The sequence below is a fragment of the Euprymna scolopes genome, chromosome 45, assembly GCF_053919585.1.
Source record: "Euprymna scolopes isolate OS-2025 chromosome 45, ASM5391958v1, whole genome shotgun sequence".
Taxonomy (NCBI): Eukaryota; Metazoa; Mollusca; class Cephalopoda; order Sepiida; family Sepiolidae; genus Euprymna; species Euprymna scolopes.
Window position 1 is genome coordinate 947,501 of NC_136526.1, and position 17,500 is coordinate 965,000.

Genomic DNA, 17,500 nt, shown 5'->3' on the forward strand with positions numbered 1-17,500 from the left:
TTATGGCTCCCAGCAGTGCTGATCAAACATCACTTCCCCTGATCACAAGAACAAAAAAATGTGACAGATCTTAGATCTAGTTTCCTATTCTAAATTAATTTGGCTAGCTTATTCCTATTATAAAAAATGTCTTCCTTACCTGTAAGATTCGTCATATATATATATATATATATATATATATATATATATATATATATATATATATATATATATATATACTAGCATTTCAGCCCGGCGTTGCCCGGTTGTTTTGAGGTGTATGCTGAGCAAAGAAAAAAAACGATCAATTTTTTAAAACTTTATTATGACCCGTTAAAATTTATTGTTTGATTACACGTGAATTCGTGTGTAATCGCGTTTTTCTTCGCCATATCCCTCTGCTTCACTTTTTGTTATAAAGTAAGACCTTTGACTTACTTGCAGTTTCATCAAATACTTTTGTATGCAAAATCCGATCCTGCATTTTGCTAATTCCTACCCTCTGATGAGAAGGAAAGTATTTCTTCGAAACTCTGCGGATTAAGGACTATCCACTTATCTAGTGTGTCCTTTTCAGATTAAATATGTTTTTAACTCATTTCAAAGTGTTTTTAACATGTTTTATTAACTGTTTGCTCGTATATATATATATATATATATATATATATATATATATATATATATATATATATATATATATATTGCTCTTTTATTGGGCAGTCTTAATAACCTCGTAAAATTCATGAGTTATTTCCCTATAACATGTCTTACTTGGTAAATATATATATTTATATATATATTATCATTTACTATAATAATTATTAAATAATTATTAAAATTATTAAATACAGAAACACACACGCACACACATATACATATATATATATATATATATATATATATATATATATATATATATATATATATGTATATATATATATATATTATTTATTTATTTGTCGTCTATGGCATAATAGCGTAATGGATAAGACGCTGGACTTAATAAGGGTTTGAGTCCTAATAACAGTCAAGCTACGCTGAAGAGGGGTAGGACCCCGGAATATGCATGTACGTAGATTACTGTTTTAAACATAAATAAATAAATAAATATTATTTGTTTACGTCCAAAATAAAAAAAATGGGAAATTTTCTAAAAGATACATCCGATCTTATAGGTGAAGACGCTAACCTCAATATCGTTTAAAAAAATCAGCAACAAAAATACTACGTATATATATATATATATATATATATATATATATATATATATATATATATATATATATATATATATATAACTATTTCATTTATTCACATAAATTTACTATACGAAAGTATAGAATTATGCGTAAACTTTAAGTATTTACTTCAAAAGTGCTCAATACGTAGGTAGAGCTAGTTAGTAATTTATAAAATATATATGGCGATTAAGCTACACTGAATATTCTGCGTTTCATCCAACTATAGGATTCGTAGTTGGATGAAACGCAGAATATTCAGTGTAGCTTAATCGCCATATATATTTTATAAATTACTATATATATATATATATATATATATATATATATATATATATATATATATATATATATATATATATATATATGTTTCTCTTGCCACCCGTTTTATCCATTTGGTGAACCAATGTTCGAACGTTCTGTTCGAGTGTAAAAAGAAATTTGCCATAGTCGCGAACGATTTCGACTTCCATGAGTCGTCTTCAGGCGAGTGATAAATTTAAAAATTGCGTTTGGTGAATTTATTGAAAAATAAATTAAAATCGTTTAAAATCGCTAAAAGCACTTAAGTGTGCGCTCCTCTTCATATTAAGCCTGATTGATAGTCGGTTTGTTTAGGCGAATGAGTAGGGCTTCCATGATTCGGTAATGTACACTGGAAGGCTCGGATCGTCTGTGTAAGGGCAGAGCAAAGAGAAACATCCAGTTTGCAACACAACAATGCCAGGCCACAAACAAGTTTGATGACCACGAAATATGTGACACAATTTGGTTGGATGGTGCTGTCTCACCCACCGTACAGTCTTGATCTGGCACCTTAAGATTTCTGCAAACATATTGGATGGGTGATATCTTTCTGTGGAAATAATCTTATTTTATCTTTTATTTCGCCATTTTGAATTTCCAAGTCTTGAAATTTCAAATATTGGCGTAATAAAAGAAAAAAAAAAGGCAATTGCAACTTCTCTTCCAATTTTCGAATTTTGTAATCATGCATTTTATTTCTTTTTAATGGATTGATAGTTGCTGTTTATTCTGATGAGTTAAGGGCAGAATAGATTCATTGATTGATATAATAATTAAATGAATGATTTTGCGCTACGAAACAGTTGTAAAGAATTGTAAATGTCAACGAAATTAAAGGAATAAATTGTAAGATTGTCAACATTATGAAATTTGGAATATAGACTTTTGTCATTTGTTTATTATATGGTCTGTAATCATTAGTGCTTCTTTAATTAAGAATTAGTATGAATAAACGGTGAAATGTAATTGAAAAAAAATCATATATATATATATATATATATATATATAAACTACTTAATTTACTCACATAAAATTAATATACGAAAGTATAAATTTATGCGTAAACGTATTTACTTCAAAAGTGCTCAATACGTAGGTAGAGCTAGTTAGTAAGTTATAAAATATATATGGGGATTAAACTACACTGAATATTCCGCGTTTCATCCACAAAATTCGCATATAAGCCTGAAGAGTCCTAGAGTGGATGAAACGTGTAGCTTAATCGCCATATATATTTTATAACTTACTATATATATATATATATATATATATATATATATATATATATATATATATATATATATATATATATATATATGAATGGAAATGTATAAAAAAGAATACGAAAAGTATAAAAGCTTATAACTTTTCTTTATTCGTTTTCAATTGGTGACGTGCAGGAATACAAAATAATATTACGAAAAAAAATTTTAAAACTTTTTTTTATAAGTACATAATTTTCGACCGATCCTTCAGTCTTCATCGGTGTAGTGAAAGTATGAGCATGCACGGGGAAAAGGGGAATGGAAAAGGAAGGATGGTAGAGGAGGAGGAGGATAAGAAGAAGGAGGAGAAGGAGGTATAGCCAATGATATATGGAAAATACGTTTATTCAATTATATTCCACTTTTTATTTATACCAATCCTTCAATTTATGCAGCTCGATGTTAGGACAGAAAAGTTTATATTCCAAATTTCGAGTGGTTCTAAAATTGGTGATCGATTTACTAGAACGTTGCATTAGAAACTGAGCACCCCTACAAATACTTAAATATTGACTTTTATTTTTCATTATTTCTGATAATCTGTTAGACGAGTGTCGAATCGATTATAATCCGATGAAAAAATTGAAAAAAAAGACGAAAATAAAAAAATAAAGAGGGGGCAAGATTCTTTACATTCATACACGCACAAAATCAATCGCCACAGTTTTTTTATATTGTAAGAAGTGTAGAAAAATAAAATATATGAATATATTTCAAAATAAATAAAATAAAAAAGAAGACCATCCCATTAATTGTCCTTAAAAAGAAAAGCTTCTATAGATTTGTTTTTATTTATTTACGTATGCGCTGAAAATTTGAAACCGGAAATCTTAAACCGGAACTTGTGAAGCGGAAGCGGATCGACAGTTTCAACGCACAAGCAAGAAGATTCGAGTTTTATGTTATGATAGAAGTTTATCTATAAATCTCACCTGTCTGTTTAAATGTATGTATATATGTATGTATGTATGTATGTATGTATGTATGTATAAAACTTTTGTCAGAGGTAAGGGATTTTCACGAGATCGGTGTCGTTTTGAAGCTTGACCCTTCGGATGATAAATATCGAAAAAAATTGGCTAAAAACATTAATAGCTTCACTCTCAACTTGACACTTTTCTACAGGGATGGGTCGCTTTTCTCGCCGATATTTTCGAAAGTCATCCTCTCTTTTCGATTGACTAGCTTTAATTTAAACCTCCGCCACTTCCGGTTTGGCGATGGACGCAAATGCAAAGACGTCACGTTTTGTTTTGTTTTTGTTTTTTTTTGTTTTTGTTTTTTGTTTTTTTCACGTTCTTATCCTTCTTCGCGGTACGGGTTCGAGCCTGCCTTCCTACTACCACTTTTTTATTTTATTTTTTATTTATTTTTTTGTTTTTTTTGCTCAACACACACCTCCAAACCCCCGGGCAATGCCGGGCGCTCAGGTTAGTATTATAATAGAAGATTATAAATAAATAAGCAATAATGAAAAAATTTTTTTCTCTCATCTCTAAATGATGTTTTTGGGTTTTTTTTGTTTTTTTTCTTCCCTCGTGTCTAAACAAAAGTGTTAATAGCAAACGAAGAAGTTTGCTTAAATGCAGTACTTCTGTCCGCGTTGCAATTCAAACTCACTTGAGATGTTTGTAACCCAATCTCGTCATTGGGAGATTTTAGCAAATTGTTGAAACCGTTGTTCGTATTGTGTTTAATCAATGCAAGCGATGATGATGATGGGGAAGAAAACACACAGAATCAATCACAACAGTTCTTTGAAAAGTAAAAAAAAAATATTAAAAAAAAAAAAGGGGGAAAAGCTATATGCAAGGTACTTATCGGCGCCCATTGTTTTTTTGATAGAGGAATTCGGTGTTCTAAAAGGCGAGTCTGCTACTGATTGCGGTATGTGGAGGCACTTCAAGTCTCATGAGAGAGCTTTAGAGAAGTTTCTTTTTTTTTTTTAGATTTTTGTTTCAGCTTTGGAAGAAATAAAGAGGCTGCCGTACCCGTAGCCGCCATTGTTCGACGTGAAATGTGACAACAAAGCGTTTTGTGTTGTCACCAGCAGATAGCTGCACAATTTATTGCTACCGAAATAGAACGGTTATTCTTTCATGGCTGAATACTGTCTACCTATGCCCCCCCTCTCTCTCTCTCTCTCTCTCTCTCTCTCTCTCTCTCTCTCTCTCTGTTCCCTCTCTCTTTATCTTTCTCTGTTCCCTCTCTCTATCTCGCTCTCTGTCTTTCTCTCCGTCTCTCTCTCTCTCTCTCTCTCTCTCTCTCTCTCTCTCTATATATATATATATATATATATATATATATATATATATATATATATAGATATAGATATAGATATATATATATATAACTACTTCATTTACTCACATAAAATTAATATACGAAAGTATAGATTTATGCGTAAACTTTAAGTATTTACTTCCAAAGTGCTCAATACGTAGGTAGAGCTGGTTAGTAATTTATAAAATATATATGGCGATTAAGCTACACTGAATATTCGGCGTTTCATCCACTCTAGGATTCATCAGGCTGAATATTCGGCGTTTCATCCACTCTAGGATTCATCAGGCTTAAGCCTGAGGAATCCTAGAGTGGATGAAACGCCGAATCTTCAGTGTAGCTAAATCGCCATATATATTTTATAAATTACTATATATATATATATGTGTGTGTGTGTGTGTGTGTGTGTGTGTGTGTGTGTGTGTGTGTGTGTGTGTGTGGAAATATATTTTCTTATATACCTATCTTTATTTAAGAAGCTGAATGTAATTACAGAGCAATATAGTGAATAAATGACAAAAGACTATATTCCAAAGTTCATGATGTTGACCATCTTATAATTTATTCCTTTAATTTAGTTGACATTTACAAGAATTGTAAATGTCAATTAAATTAAGGGAATAAATTATGATGGTCAACATCACGAACTTTGGAATATAGTCTTTTGTCATTTATTCAATATATATATATATATATATATATATATATATATATATATATATATATATATATATATATATATATATATATAGCTTAGTACATTAGAAGAAAAGAGTGATCTCAATTCTATAAGAGGAGACTTATATAAAACTCAACAAGTATCATTGGAGCTTATATAGGAGAACAAAAGGAATGGGAAATGAATTCACAAAAACTATATATTGGTAAATATAGATTGGTTCATTTATTCAATAAGGGAATACAAACAATTAATTGGGGGATAGAGGGAACTCTTTATGCCAAAGCATTTCGAAACCTAATGCTTCTCATCAGAAGAGTAAAGAAGATGCTAAGCAACATAGTGGGGATGTGGCGTCTAGCGTGTGATTCATTAGGAACGAAATAGATCAATTAAGATTATATATGATGTTGGGGGTAGTTTTATCGAATTCTAGATAGAGGAGGGATTATTATATAGTGTAATATAGAAAAGTGTATAGGGTCTTTATCATAGTCTTGAATGGGTGTGGTGTGTGTGTTTTAGGGTAAAAGTGGGGGTATAGTGTGGATGCGTGGTAATTCTATTTTATCGGTGTGTAAGATGTCTATTATCTATGTAGGGACATTTTGACAGATGCAACCGAGACTACAGCAGCACTATGAAGTGGTATATAATTTTGGAAGGGCTATGATGGTGTCTTTAGTTTTTAAGGAGTCAAAAAAAAGTAAAAATTGAAAAAATCCTTATACGTTTTGAACATTTATCTTAGTTTTTTTTATTTTTTATTTTTAATGACTTCATATGCGTGTCAAGTTAGTACGGTAGAAACGTCTCCAGCTTAACATGTTACAGTTTTGCTTTTGGTTTCGAATCTAGCTGATGGCACCCGAATAGATTTTTATTTATTTATTTATTACCTTTGAAACCACAACTCTATAATAATATATACGAAATCTGGACAAATCCCCCACTCTATATCTGTGCCTAAATCAAAACGCGGATTTCATGAGCAAAGCTTCTTTCTTAGAACTGCACGCCTGTGGAACTCTGTTCCGTCTGCCTGCTTCCCTCCGGACTACAACTTGGATGTCTTCAAGTCTAATGTTAACAAATTCCTAATGAACCGCCCCCCCCTAATTAAACACTTCATAAAATCTCCTCACTAACGTGATGTACTTGCAATAACCCTTATCCCTGAGTGGCTTCCGGGCCTTGATAAGTGGTGATCACTGTGTAAAAAAAAAAAAAAAAAAAAAGAAAATGAATTAAAATATCATATTTAAGCGTATTTTACGACCGGGCAAAGCTAGGCCCGCCCTCTCCCGCTAGTCTAATATATAACAGGCTGTACGTCTGTCCGTCTCCATATTTTAAAACTCTATCTCCTCTGAAAGTAAAGTTGCAGAGCGGTGCTAGGGCCTCAAATAATTTGATGTTTTATGGACGTTCTTCTATGGGTCTTTATCCGGTTAAAATAGTTTTTAAGGGGTCAAAAATGGGTAAAAATTGAAAAACTGTTTTACGTTTTGTACATTCATCTTAGTTTATTTTACAGTGGTAACGTCACCAGCTTTTAAATATATTGTTTTGCTGTTGGTTTCGATTTTACTCTTTACTTAATCACGATTTTTTTTTTTACTCTTTATTTAATAATTTAATATATAGTCTACTAGATAAAAGACTATTTGTCTGTCTGTCTGTCTGTCTGTCTGTCTTCATATTTTCAAACTCTATCTTCTCTGGGATTAAAATCGCAGAATGGTGCTAGGGGCCTCAAATAATTTAGTTTTTACGGACGTTCTTCTATGAGTCTTTAGCTGGTTAAAATGGTTTTAAGGGGTAAAAAATGGGTCAAAATTGAAAAAAAAATATATCACAGTTACATCGGACGAAACGTTGTGAGAATAACACTCAAGATGGGAACAGTAAACGTAAATTTACAAAAATGTAAATTAATTTTCAAGAAATATTGTAGCGTTGAGGTGCACAAATGCAGCCGGGGACAAACGCATCAAATGCTGAGGCACGCATCCGGTGGCAATGCACCGAACGATAGTGTCAACAACTCTCAGATCCTACAATAAGAGAAAGGGTCAGCTATTTGACACGTGTACCTGTCAAGAGGTGCACCCTGCAACCAGAATAAGTCACAGATAATCAAACATACTGTCGGGTAACGAAACAGATGCGTCAGTAAGCCGAGGAGTGAACAACGACGAACGTGGCTGTGATCACCTAACTTCCCTATTTCGTTTTGCCTCGTTCTCCAGCTAAGCGCAAAATTTTTTATGACACGGTAATGTGGCACTTTTTCTTTGTGCCACTGTTTCTAACAAACTCTGCGGCATGGCCGGGTTGTTATTTGGCCATGTGCGTAGAGATACAAAGAAACGCCTTCCCATAATTCCCTTGCTATCTTTCTGTCTCTTTCCTGCACGACCACCATGAAGTGAAGACGCATATTCTGTCTCTCCGTAATATTAATTAGGTTAGCTTTGAAAAGCCCATTTTTCAGTTTTTAACTGTTAAAGTTTTTGTAATATATATTTTGTAAAATAAAATAGTTAGTTATACTTTATATATCCTGCCTTGATAGAGTACAAAATAGACTTCGTGGCTTAGTGGGGGAGCCCTTTTCTCTACTCTGCAACCTCTCTCCCACAGAAGAGACGTTGCGATCCTATCCTTGTTTTATCGTTATTTCCATGGCAGGTGCTCGTCTGAGCTCCAATCTGTGGTCCCTCCTCGCCAATTTTTCACGAAAAACACCCGTCTAACTCAATCGACTATGAAAAATTTCCCCCACTCTATATCTGTGCCTAAATCAAAACGTGGATTCCATGAAAAAAGCTTCTTTCTTAGAACTGCACGCCTGTGGAACTCTGTTCCGTCTGCCTGCTTCCCACCGGACTACAACTTGGATGTGTTCAAATCCAACGTTAAGAAATTCCTAATGAACCGCCCCCTTAGGTAGACACTTCGTCAAATCTCCACACTAACTTAATGCACTTGCAATAACCCTTATCTCTGAGTGGCTTCCGGGCCTTGATAAGTGGTGATCACTGTGTAAAAAAAAAAAAATTACAATTGTGTCGCGTGTCATTTTTCTTGTGTCTGCCATAAATGTCTGACATAAATACCTTCATTGAAACAACGTAACGGTCCGCAAAATGAAGAAAGAAAATTCCAGTCAGAACGCCACCAAGGGTGAAGAGGTCAAGACGTTTCCTGAGAGAAGAAGGAACCACACAGCACATCCAACATCTCAGGTATGATTTTCTTCTTACAGGCCCTAATGACTGCCATCTTCATATCTTCCCGAGACCGCTTTAAGACATTTACGATAACACGTCCGTCGGTCACACCTCAGTGACCGGCTGATAGTGGTATAGTAACAACGACCAAAAATAACGCTTATATTTTTATACAAACGAGTTAACGAGTTTTGGTTCTTTGATGACGAAAGATCGATTTCGAAATACGCTTCAATATATCATGTCATCCCTTAAGTTCTGTCCGCATTTTACCTTCGTTTTTAAATTGAACTAAACTTTTAAAATATTGTGTAATTCTTTACATTTTTATGTTTAGATGCATTTCAACTGATTACATTTTTTTTTACAGAACAATGAAATTTAAATTTTCTGGATTACAATCCTACTAACATGGAGGAGCCTAAGAATCATCTGATTCATAGAATGCTTTATGAGTTCAAGAAAGAAAACTCGGCAGCCGAAGCGGCTAGAAATATTCAATCAGTTTATGGAAAGGAATGTGTGAATGAAAGAACTTGCAGAAGATGGTTTGTGAAATTCAGAAGTGGAGATTTCATCATTGAAGATGAACATCGAATCGGACGTCCAGTTGAGTTTGTGATAAATTTCTTGGAGCAGCTCTTGAAGAAAAGCCTGCTTTATCAGTTGAGGAATTTGCAATAAAACAGAGTTCAAACCATACAACTGTTCATTGGAATCTTCAACAACTTGGACTTGTGACGAAAAATGGATCTTTTATCGAAACATTAAGCATCGTAGACAATGGCTTGGGGAAAGACCGCAGCCACAGCCGAAAAGAGAACTTCATGAGAATAAGGGTTTTCTTTGAATATGGTGGGATTGCCAAGGAATAATCCACTTTGAATCGTTACCTCCTAATGCAAAAATTAATGCAACAATTAATGCAACAATTAATACAACAATTAATGCTCAAATCTACTGTCAGCAATTAGAACGTTTGAACCAAATTTAAGGGGATAAAAACCCTGCTCTAGTGAATCGAAAAAGGGTGATGTTTCTTCAGGATAATGTACGATCCATCACAGCAAGAATTACATCACAAAAGGTCGAAGAACTTGATTGGGAGAAAATTCCACATCCACTCTATTCTCCTAACCTTGCTCTTTCAGACTGCCATTTGTTTGGTAGCTTACAAAATCATTTGGAAGGAACATCTTTTGTAACGCAGAAAGACGTTGAAACTGACATTTGTGAGTTCTTCGAATCAAAGCCAAAAAGATTTTACAGTGATGGAATTAATAAGTTTGTTAATAGATGGAAGGAAATCATAGATAATAAGGGAAAGTATGTTAATTTTATTTTATTTCGGACTATTAGTCTCATCTTATCTTTTTTTTATTGGTGCACAACGTTTCGGCCAACTTCCTCTGGCCTTCGTCAGGTGGTACTACCAATAAAATTAACATACAATGCTCATCTCAAAAATAAAAAATTCCTATAAGGAATAATATATATATAAAGGGAAAGTATATTAATTATTAAATCTTTAATAAAATGTCACATTCGGTCACGTCTTTTCTTTATTCATACTTATGCGATGACCTGAGATAGTAAGTTATAAAATGTATATGGCGATTAAGCTACACTGAATATTCCGCGTTTCATCCACTCTAGGACTCTTCAGGCTTATGAGCGAATTTTGTGGTTATTTGTCGTTTTTATATACGCATCTTCTATTGATATTTTAGTTAGCCAATCAGCTTTCTAGTATCCACCGCGTCCTTCCTATCAGCCAATGAGCATGCACTTATCGGACAAAGGCCTATTTGACCTCTGTTTTACCTGTTCCTTTGTGTCTGCTCTATTTAGCCTGGATATCTAATAGGCCTAACTTAACTAACATCTCAATAGAAGATGCATGTATAAAAACGACAAACAACCACAAAATTCATTTTAATGTTTAGATGCATTTTAACTGATTACATTTTTTTTTACAGAACGATGAAATTTAAATTTGCTGGATTACAACCCTACTAACATGGAGGAGCCTAAGAATCATTAGAGGCATAGAATGCTTTATGAGTTCAAGAATGGAAACTCAGCAGCCGAACCGGCTAGAAATATTCTACTTTGAATTGTTACCACCTAATGCAACAATTAATGCTCAAATCTAGTGTCAGCAATTAGAGCGTTCGAACTAAGTTTTGAGAGAAAAAAACCTGCTCGAGTGAATCGAAAAGAGGTGATATTTCATCAGGACAATGCACAAGCCCACACAGCAAGAATCGCCTCACAAAAGATCGAAAAACTTGGTTGGGAGAAAATTCCTCATCCACCCTATTCTCCTGACCTTGCTCCTTCAGACTACCATTTGTTTCATAGCTTACAAAATCATTTGGAAGGAACAACTTTTGTAACGCAGAAAGATGTTGAATCTGACATTTGTGAGTTCTTTGAATCAAATCCAAAAAGATTTTACAGTGATGGAATTAATAAATTTGTTAATAGATGGATAGATAGATAGATAGATATAATGTGTAGATGGAAGGAAGTCATAGATAACCAGGGAAAGTATATTAATGTTTAAATATTTAATAAAATGTCACATTCGGTCACTTCTTTTCTTTATTCATAAATTCGGACAAAACTTATCCGATGACCTGATACAATGATTCCTGAGTTCGACAAGATATACCTGACGAAGGTCAGAGGTTGTATCGGCCGAAACGTTGTGAAAAATAACACTCTAGATGAGAACTGTAGTCTGAAGAACACAAAAATTATAAATGAATTTGCAAGAAATAATGATTTACCTGTTTCTGTTCTTATTTAAAAGCCAATTTTAATCTCGCTAGCGTCAGTTGCTCTCCGCAAGCAATATACAAAGATTCCCGAATTCGACCGGATACATCTGAAGATGTTCGGAAGTTACATCGGCCGAAACGTTGTGAGTATAACACCTAAGATGAGGACGGTAGTCCGAAAAGTCCAGATGATGCAAAAATGTAAATTAGTTTGCAAGAAATACACAATGATTCCCGAGTTCGACCAGACACATCCGCGGAAGTTTGGAGCCGAAACGTTGTGAAAATAACACCTAATATAAGGACAATAATCCGAATAATCCACATAATACAAAAATGTCATTAATTTGCAAGAAAAACACAATGATTCCCGAGTTCGACCAGATAAATCTGAAGAAGTTTGGAGGTTACATCGGCCGACACGTTGCGATGAAAACAGTAGTCCAAATAAAGCAAAAATTATAAATGAATTTGCAAGAAATAATGACTTACCTGTTTCTGTTCATATTTAAGAGCCAATTTTAATCTGGCTAGCGTCAGTTTCTCTCCGCTTGTATTTGGCTCCTCTTCGTCATCTGATGAGGACCCGTCTTTATTCAGCACAGCAATAACCTCTTCACTGCTGCGACATTGATCGAGCAAATCGCATGCGAATCGCTTACACTGCATCGACAAATCAAAGTACAGGTCTTTGAATTCGTTCTCTTTCAGCCCCTTTTTAGCCAGATCCCAAGATAATTTGAATGCAGATAAAATTGGATCCGGACTCGTTAGAGATATCCACGCCGGACTCGCTAAGGCTTTGTACGTGTGGATTCGTAGAAGCGAATGTCTGAGACTGTCTTCGTGCACTTGTTCCTGGCACTTCTTGCACGAACACGACAGCTCATGGGGTCTTTCGATGGTCGCTCCTCGCAACAAGAGCAGCTGAAGAATCTCGAATTGGTTACAGTGAGCAGCAAGTATCACGGGGGATATATCGGGAGAATAGTCCGAACTTTCCTCGTTCCCGTGCTTTGTTTTCGACCAATCAGAACCCAGCATCCCTCTTGTGACACTCGGATGATCTATCAGCATCTCCACAATCTTGTAGACTCCTTCACGGATTGCGTACAGGACCGCGTCGCCTATCTTCACACCATCCTGCTTCAGGAGCAGCTCAACGATCTCGGTGTTCTCGTTGTCCACTGCAATTTGAATTGCTGACCGACCCAACATGTTGGTACAGTTGACGTTGACTGGGTTCGGCCCTTGCAAGCAACGGATCATTGTGTGCTTGTCGCCTTTCTCGGCTGCGTCCAAGAAGAAACGTTCTTGCGGATCGATCCTGTTACCTTCTTTCAGGGGCTCCAAAGGAATAAGCACGCCACTACCGCGACCCGGGGGCCCGCATCGCGTGCTGCTTTTCTTATTAAGGTACGGCATGTCGAAACTATTATTTTACCCTTATTCTTTTTAGTTTCTTTCTGTTTCAGCTAACAAAATCTGCAACGAAAAGAAACATAATGCATTACCATTAAGAATAAATAAATACTCATTAGTGTTCGATTGTTTATATATATATATATATACTAGCAGGGGTGCCCGGCGTTGCTCGGGTGTTTGGAGGTGTATGCTGTGCAAAAAAAGCAAAAAAACAAAAAAAATGGTTAATTTTTTAAAACTTTGACCCCTATTATGACCCCTTAAAATTTATAGTTTCGGGCTCAAATCACTTTATTAAGTTAGATCCAGGTTCAAGGAACCTATATCTAAAATTTCAAGTGTCTAGACCCAAAATTGTCGGAGGAGTTTGGAAGAGTTCTTAAAGGTCAAATCGTTGAAATTTGACCCCTTAACAGGCAAATTTCTGGCTGACACCCGTCACATCGATGTTCCCAAATCTCAGTACCCGGTATTTCAAATTTCGAGTCTATAGACTAAAAATTGACAGAGTTATTGCGTAGGGAAATGTACACAGACAGACAGACACACAGACACACAGACAGACGACAGACACGTTCGCTTTTATAGATATATAGATATATATATATACATATACACACACACATTATATATATATACATATACACACACACATTATATATATATATAATGTGTGTGTATATGTATATATATATATAATGTGTGTGTATATGTATATATATATATATATATACATACACACACATTATATATATATATATATATATATATATATACATATACACACACACTATATATATATATATATATATATATATATATATATATATATATATATATATATATATATATATATATATATATTGTTATTGTTATTGTTATTATTTTTTAAGCGATACATACGGTTAATATTGGCGCCGCCTCGGAGCTCATTTTTTTTATTTACTTAGAAAGTCGCCCTTTTTAATTTGGACGTATATAACATTTTTATTTATTTATTATTTTAGTAATTTATAAAATATATATGGCGATTAAGCTACACTGAATATTCGGCGTTTCATCCACTATAGGATTCGTAAGGTTTATATATATATATATAATATAAAGCTGAACGATTGTTTATATATATATATATATATATATATATATATATATATATATATATATATATATATATATATATTCAAAAAGTGTGAGAGAATATATATATAATGATTTTCCACAGCCGAACCAATGTCGCAGGCCACAAGAGCCAAGAAAGCCAACAAACAAGAAGTCCAAGACTCGAGTTTCGCCCTCATTTGGGCTCATTATTTAGATATATACGCGCTCAGGATTTGAAACCCGAACCTCTTGCATGCTAGGCGAGCACTTTGCTCAGTTGGTAGAGTGCTCGCCTCGCATGCAAGAGGTTCAGGTTTCAAATCCTGAGCGAAGATATGTCTAAATAATTAGCCCAAATGAGGGCGAAACTCGAGTCTTGGACTTCCGGTTTGTTGGCTTTCTTGTGGGCTGCGACGTTGGTTCGGCTGTGGAAAATCATTATATATATATATATATATATATATATATATATATATACATATATATATATATATATATATATATATATATATATATATATATATATATATATATATATAGGAATTAAAAAAAGTTCTGTGGCGATGGAAAAGTTGTGACGCGTGTAGGCCTGACAGGCTGGAAGCATTTAATAACTGATCTGCAATCATTATATGTATGTATGTATGTATCTGCGTATATGTGTGCATGTATCTGCGTATATGTATGCATGTATGTGTTTGCGTATATGCATGTGTGTATGTATCTACATATATGTATTATTATGTATCTGCATATATGTATGTATCTGCATATATGTATATATGTATGAACCTGCGTATATGTATGTATGTATGTATGTGTCTGCATATATGCATGTGTGTATGTGTGTATCTGTGTATGTATGTGCGTATATATATATATATATGTATGTGTGTATGTGCGTATGTATATATGTGTGTATGTGTAATCCGACGTGCGCCCCACGACATATCGCCGACTCCCAACGTCGTGTACTGCGGATTTCTGTTCGACTATTCCTCTATTCCTCTTATGGCCGGATCTTTTCCCGTTGGCGGCTGTCAATGAGAACACACGCGGTTCACAAAATAGAAATATGAACAAAGAAAGGAAAAACACAAACGCCAATGTTCACATATAAATTGACTGTTGGACTTGTGTGTGTGTGTGTGTGTGTGTGTGTGTGTGTGTGTGTGTGTGTGTGTGTGTGTGTGTGTGTCTTCTCTTCTATTGATGTTACATTCGTCTATCTCTGTTTCATGGTCAACTCTAAAATTGTCCACGACTCTATTTCACATTCAACTCTATAACTGTTAAACAGTAGTCGTTATCAACTCCCAACCGTCCTCTAGCGCATCTAGATCTCAATTGCCTGTCTCCTCTGTCTTGGTCTCTCATGTCGCTCACCCCACCTTGGCTACCGGAAGCTGCCCTTCCCTTTTTTATCAGTAGGTTCCTATTGTTATTGTTTGATATTTCCTATCTATTGTTGATTGTAGGATATTTCCGATTCTTTGTTTATTCTAAGCTATTTCCTAACTATTGTCGATTGTAAGATATTTCCGATTTCTTTGTTTATTCTAAGCTATTTCCCATCTATTGTTGATTGTAGGATATTTCCGATTTCTTTGTTTATTCTAAGCTATTTCCTCTTCCTTTGTCTATTCCCACCTCTCGGCACTTAGTGGCTCAAATCCATCCCAGGGCCACTTTATAGTATCACATATGTATGTATGTGTGAATATGCGTGTATGTATGTATGTATGTATGTATGTATGTATGTATGTATGTGTGTGTATGTATGTCAGCACATGTATGGATATATGTATGCGTTTATATATGCATGTGTGTATATATTATGAATAAATACTAATTGGAATTCAGCGGTCGATTGTTTATAAATATATATATATATATATATATATATATATAAAATCGAACGCTACATTTCAATATATGTATATATATATATGTATATATATATATATATATATATATATATATATATATATATATATATATATATATATGAATTAATTTCCTATAATTATCTCCATATAATTATCAACAACCACTCAAAAAACTATTTTCAATATTTGTGCTGAAAAGCAAAATAAGTGTCTATTCACAGCTGAACATTTTGCTAACCGCATGATATGAGCCATTATTGAAAATCAATGGATTATGGAAATTAACATAACCCCTTCTATATATTCCTTTTGTCAAACAATAAATTCTTAATTCAAATATGTGTCTAGATGTTGTTGTTTTTTTTTGTTTTTTTTCAGAATTTAAAATTTAACCACCAAACTTATATATTTCTTTATTCTTAAATATTGAGCGTTTCCTTTTTGGCTAGAATCACCTTGAAATTGTTACTTCAAGTAATATCTATCAGGATTTTTCATCTGAATTCTATCAGTGTCTTATCTCGCTTATATATATATATATATATATATATATATATATATATATATATATATATATATATATATATATATATATATATATATATATTTGATAAATTTCCGGTGGGTACAGAATTTTATAACGGCTAAATACAGACCAAAAAGTATAATGAATTTAAAAAATAAAAAATGAAAATAAAGGTTAGCATACCAGGTGTCGTTCTTCACTTATCAAAGCTAAATAGAGGGAAATACGATTTAAAACAAACTAAAAAGTCATGAATATGACAGGGGTAGGAAAAAAAAGAACAGAAATAAACGGGGCGGGGAGGAATTACATAGAGACTAAATTAAGTCCAAGAAGATTTTCTTTTTGCTTGCAAAGAGAAGGTCTCAAAGACTTAATAAAAAGAGTCTCTAAAATTTTCAACAAGTGATAGGGAGAGTGCGACTTACTAAGGATCGTAAACATGTCAGCACTGAAGTTCGTGGCACATGTATGGTTATTTATAAGACGGTTGCTATTTATAATGTATTATTGAAGTATGTATTTAAATATGTTTACGTGCACAAAATTAAGTTTTCTATAGACATGCATATTTCGAAGAATCACTTCTCGCCAGTAAGTAAAAATATTCAAATATTTATTTAAATAAGAAATTATTTATAAATTAGCAGAGCCTGTGGAAATTCCACAGAGTACTAATTCATATACAATATATTATAGTTTGCTTGCTGTAGATGGTCAGTGTAAATGGAGACGCTCTGATATTATTGTAGCTATTTTGTTAAAACTGCAAAAGTATTTATCA

General features: G+C 33.6%; 1 protein-coding gene across 1 annotated transcript in view; it reads right to left on the bottom strand.

Annotated features, from left to right (window-relative positions):
* The window catches only part of LOC145269111 (transient-receptor-potential-like protein), a 161,463-nt gene that overhangs the window by 86,085 nt on the left and 57,878 nt on the right, over window positions 1-17,500 (bottom strand). Inside the window, exon 3 of the mRNA XM_080124703.1 lies at window positions 12,265-13,257. Within this exon, the coding sequence (XP_079980829.1) occupies window positions 12,265-13,197 (933 nt within the window). The 5' untranslated portion in view covers window positions 13,198-13,257. The remainder of the gene's footprint in view (window positions 1-12,264; window positions 13,258-17,500) is intronic.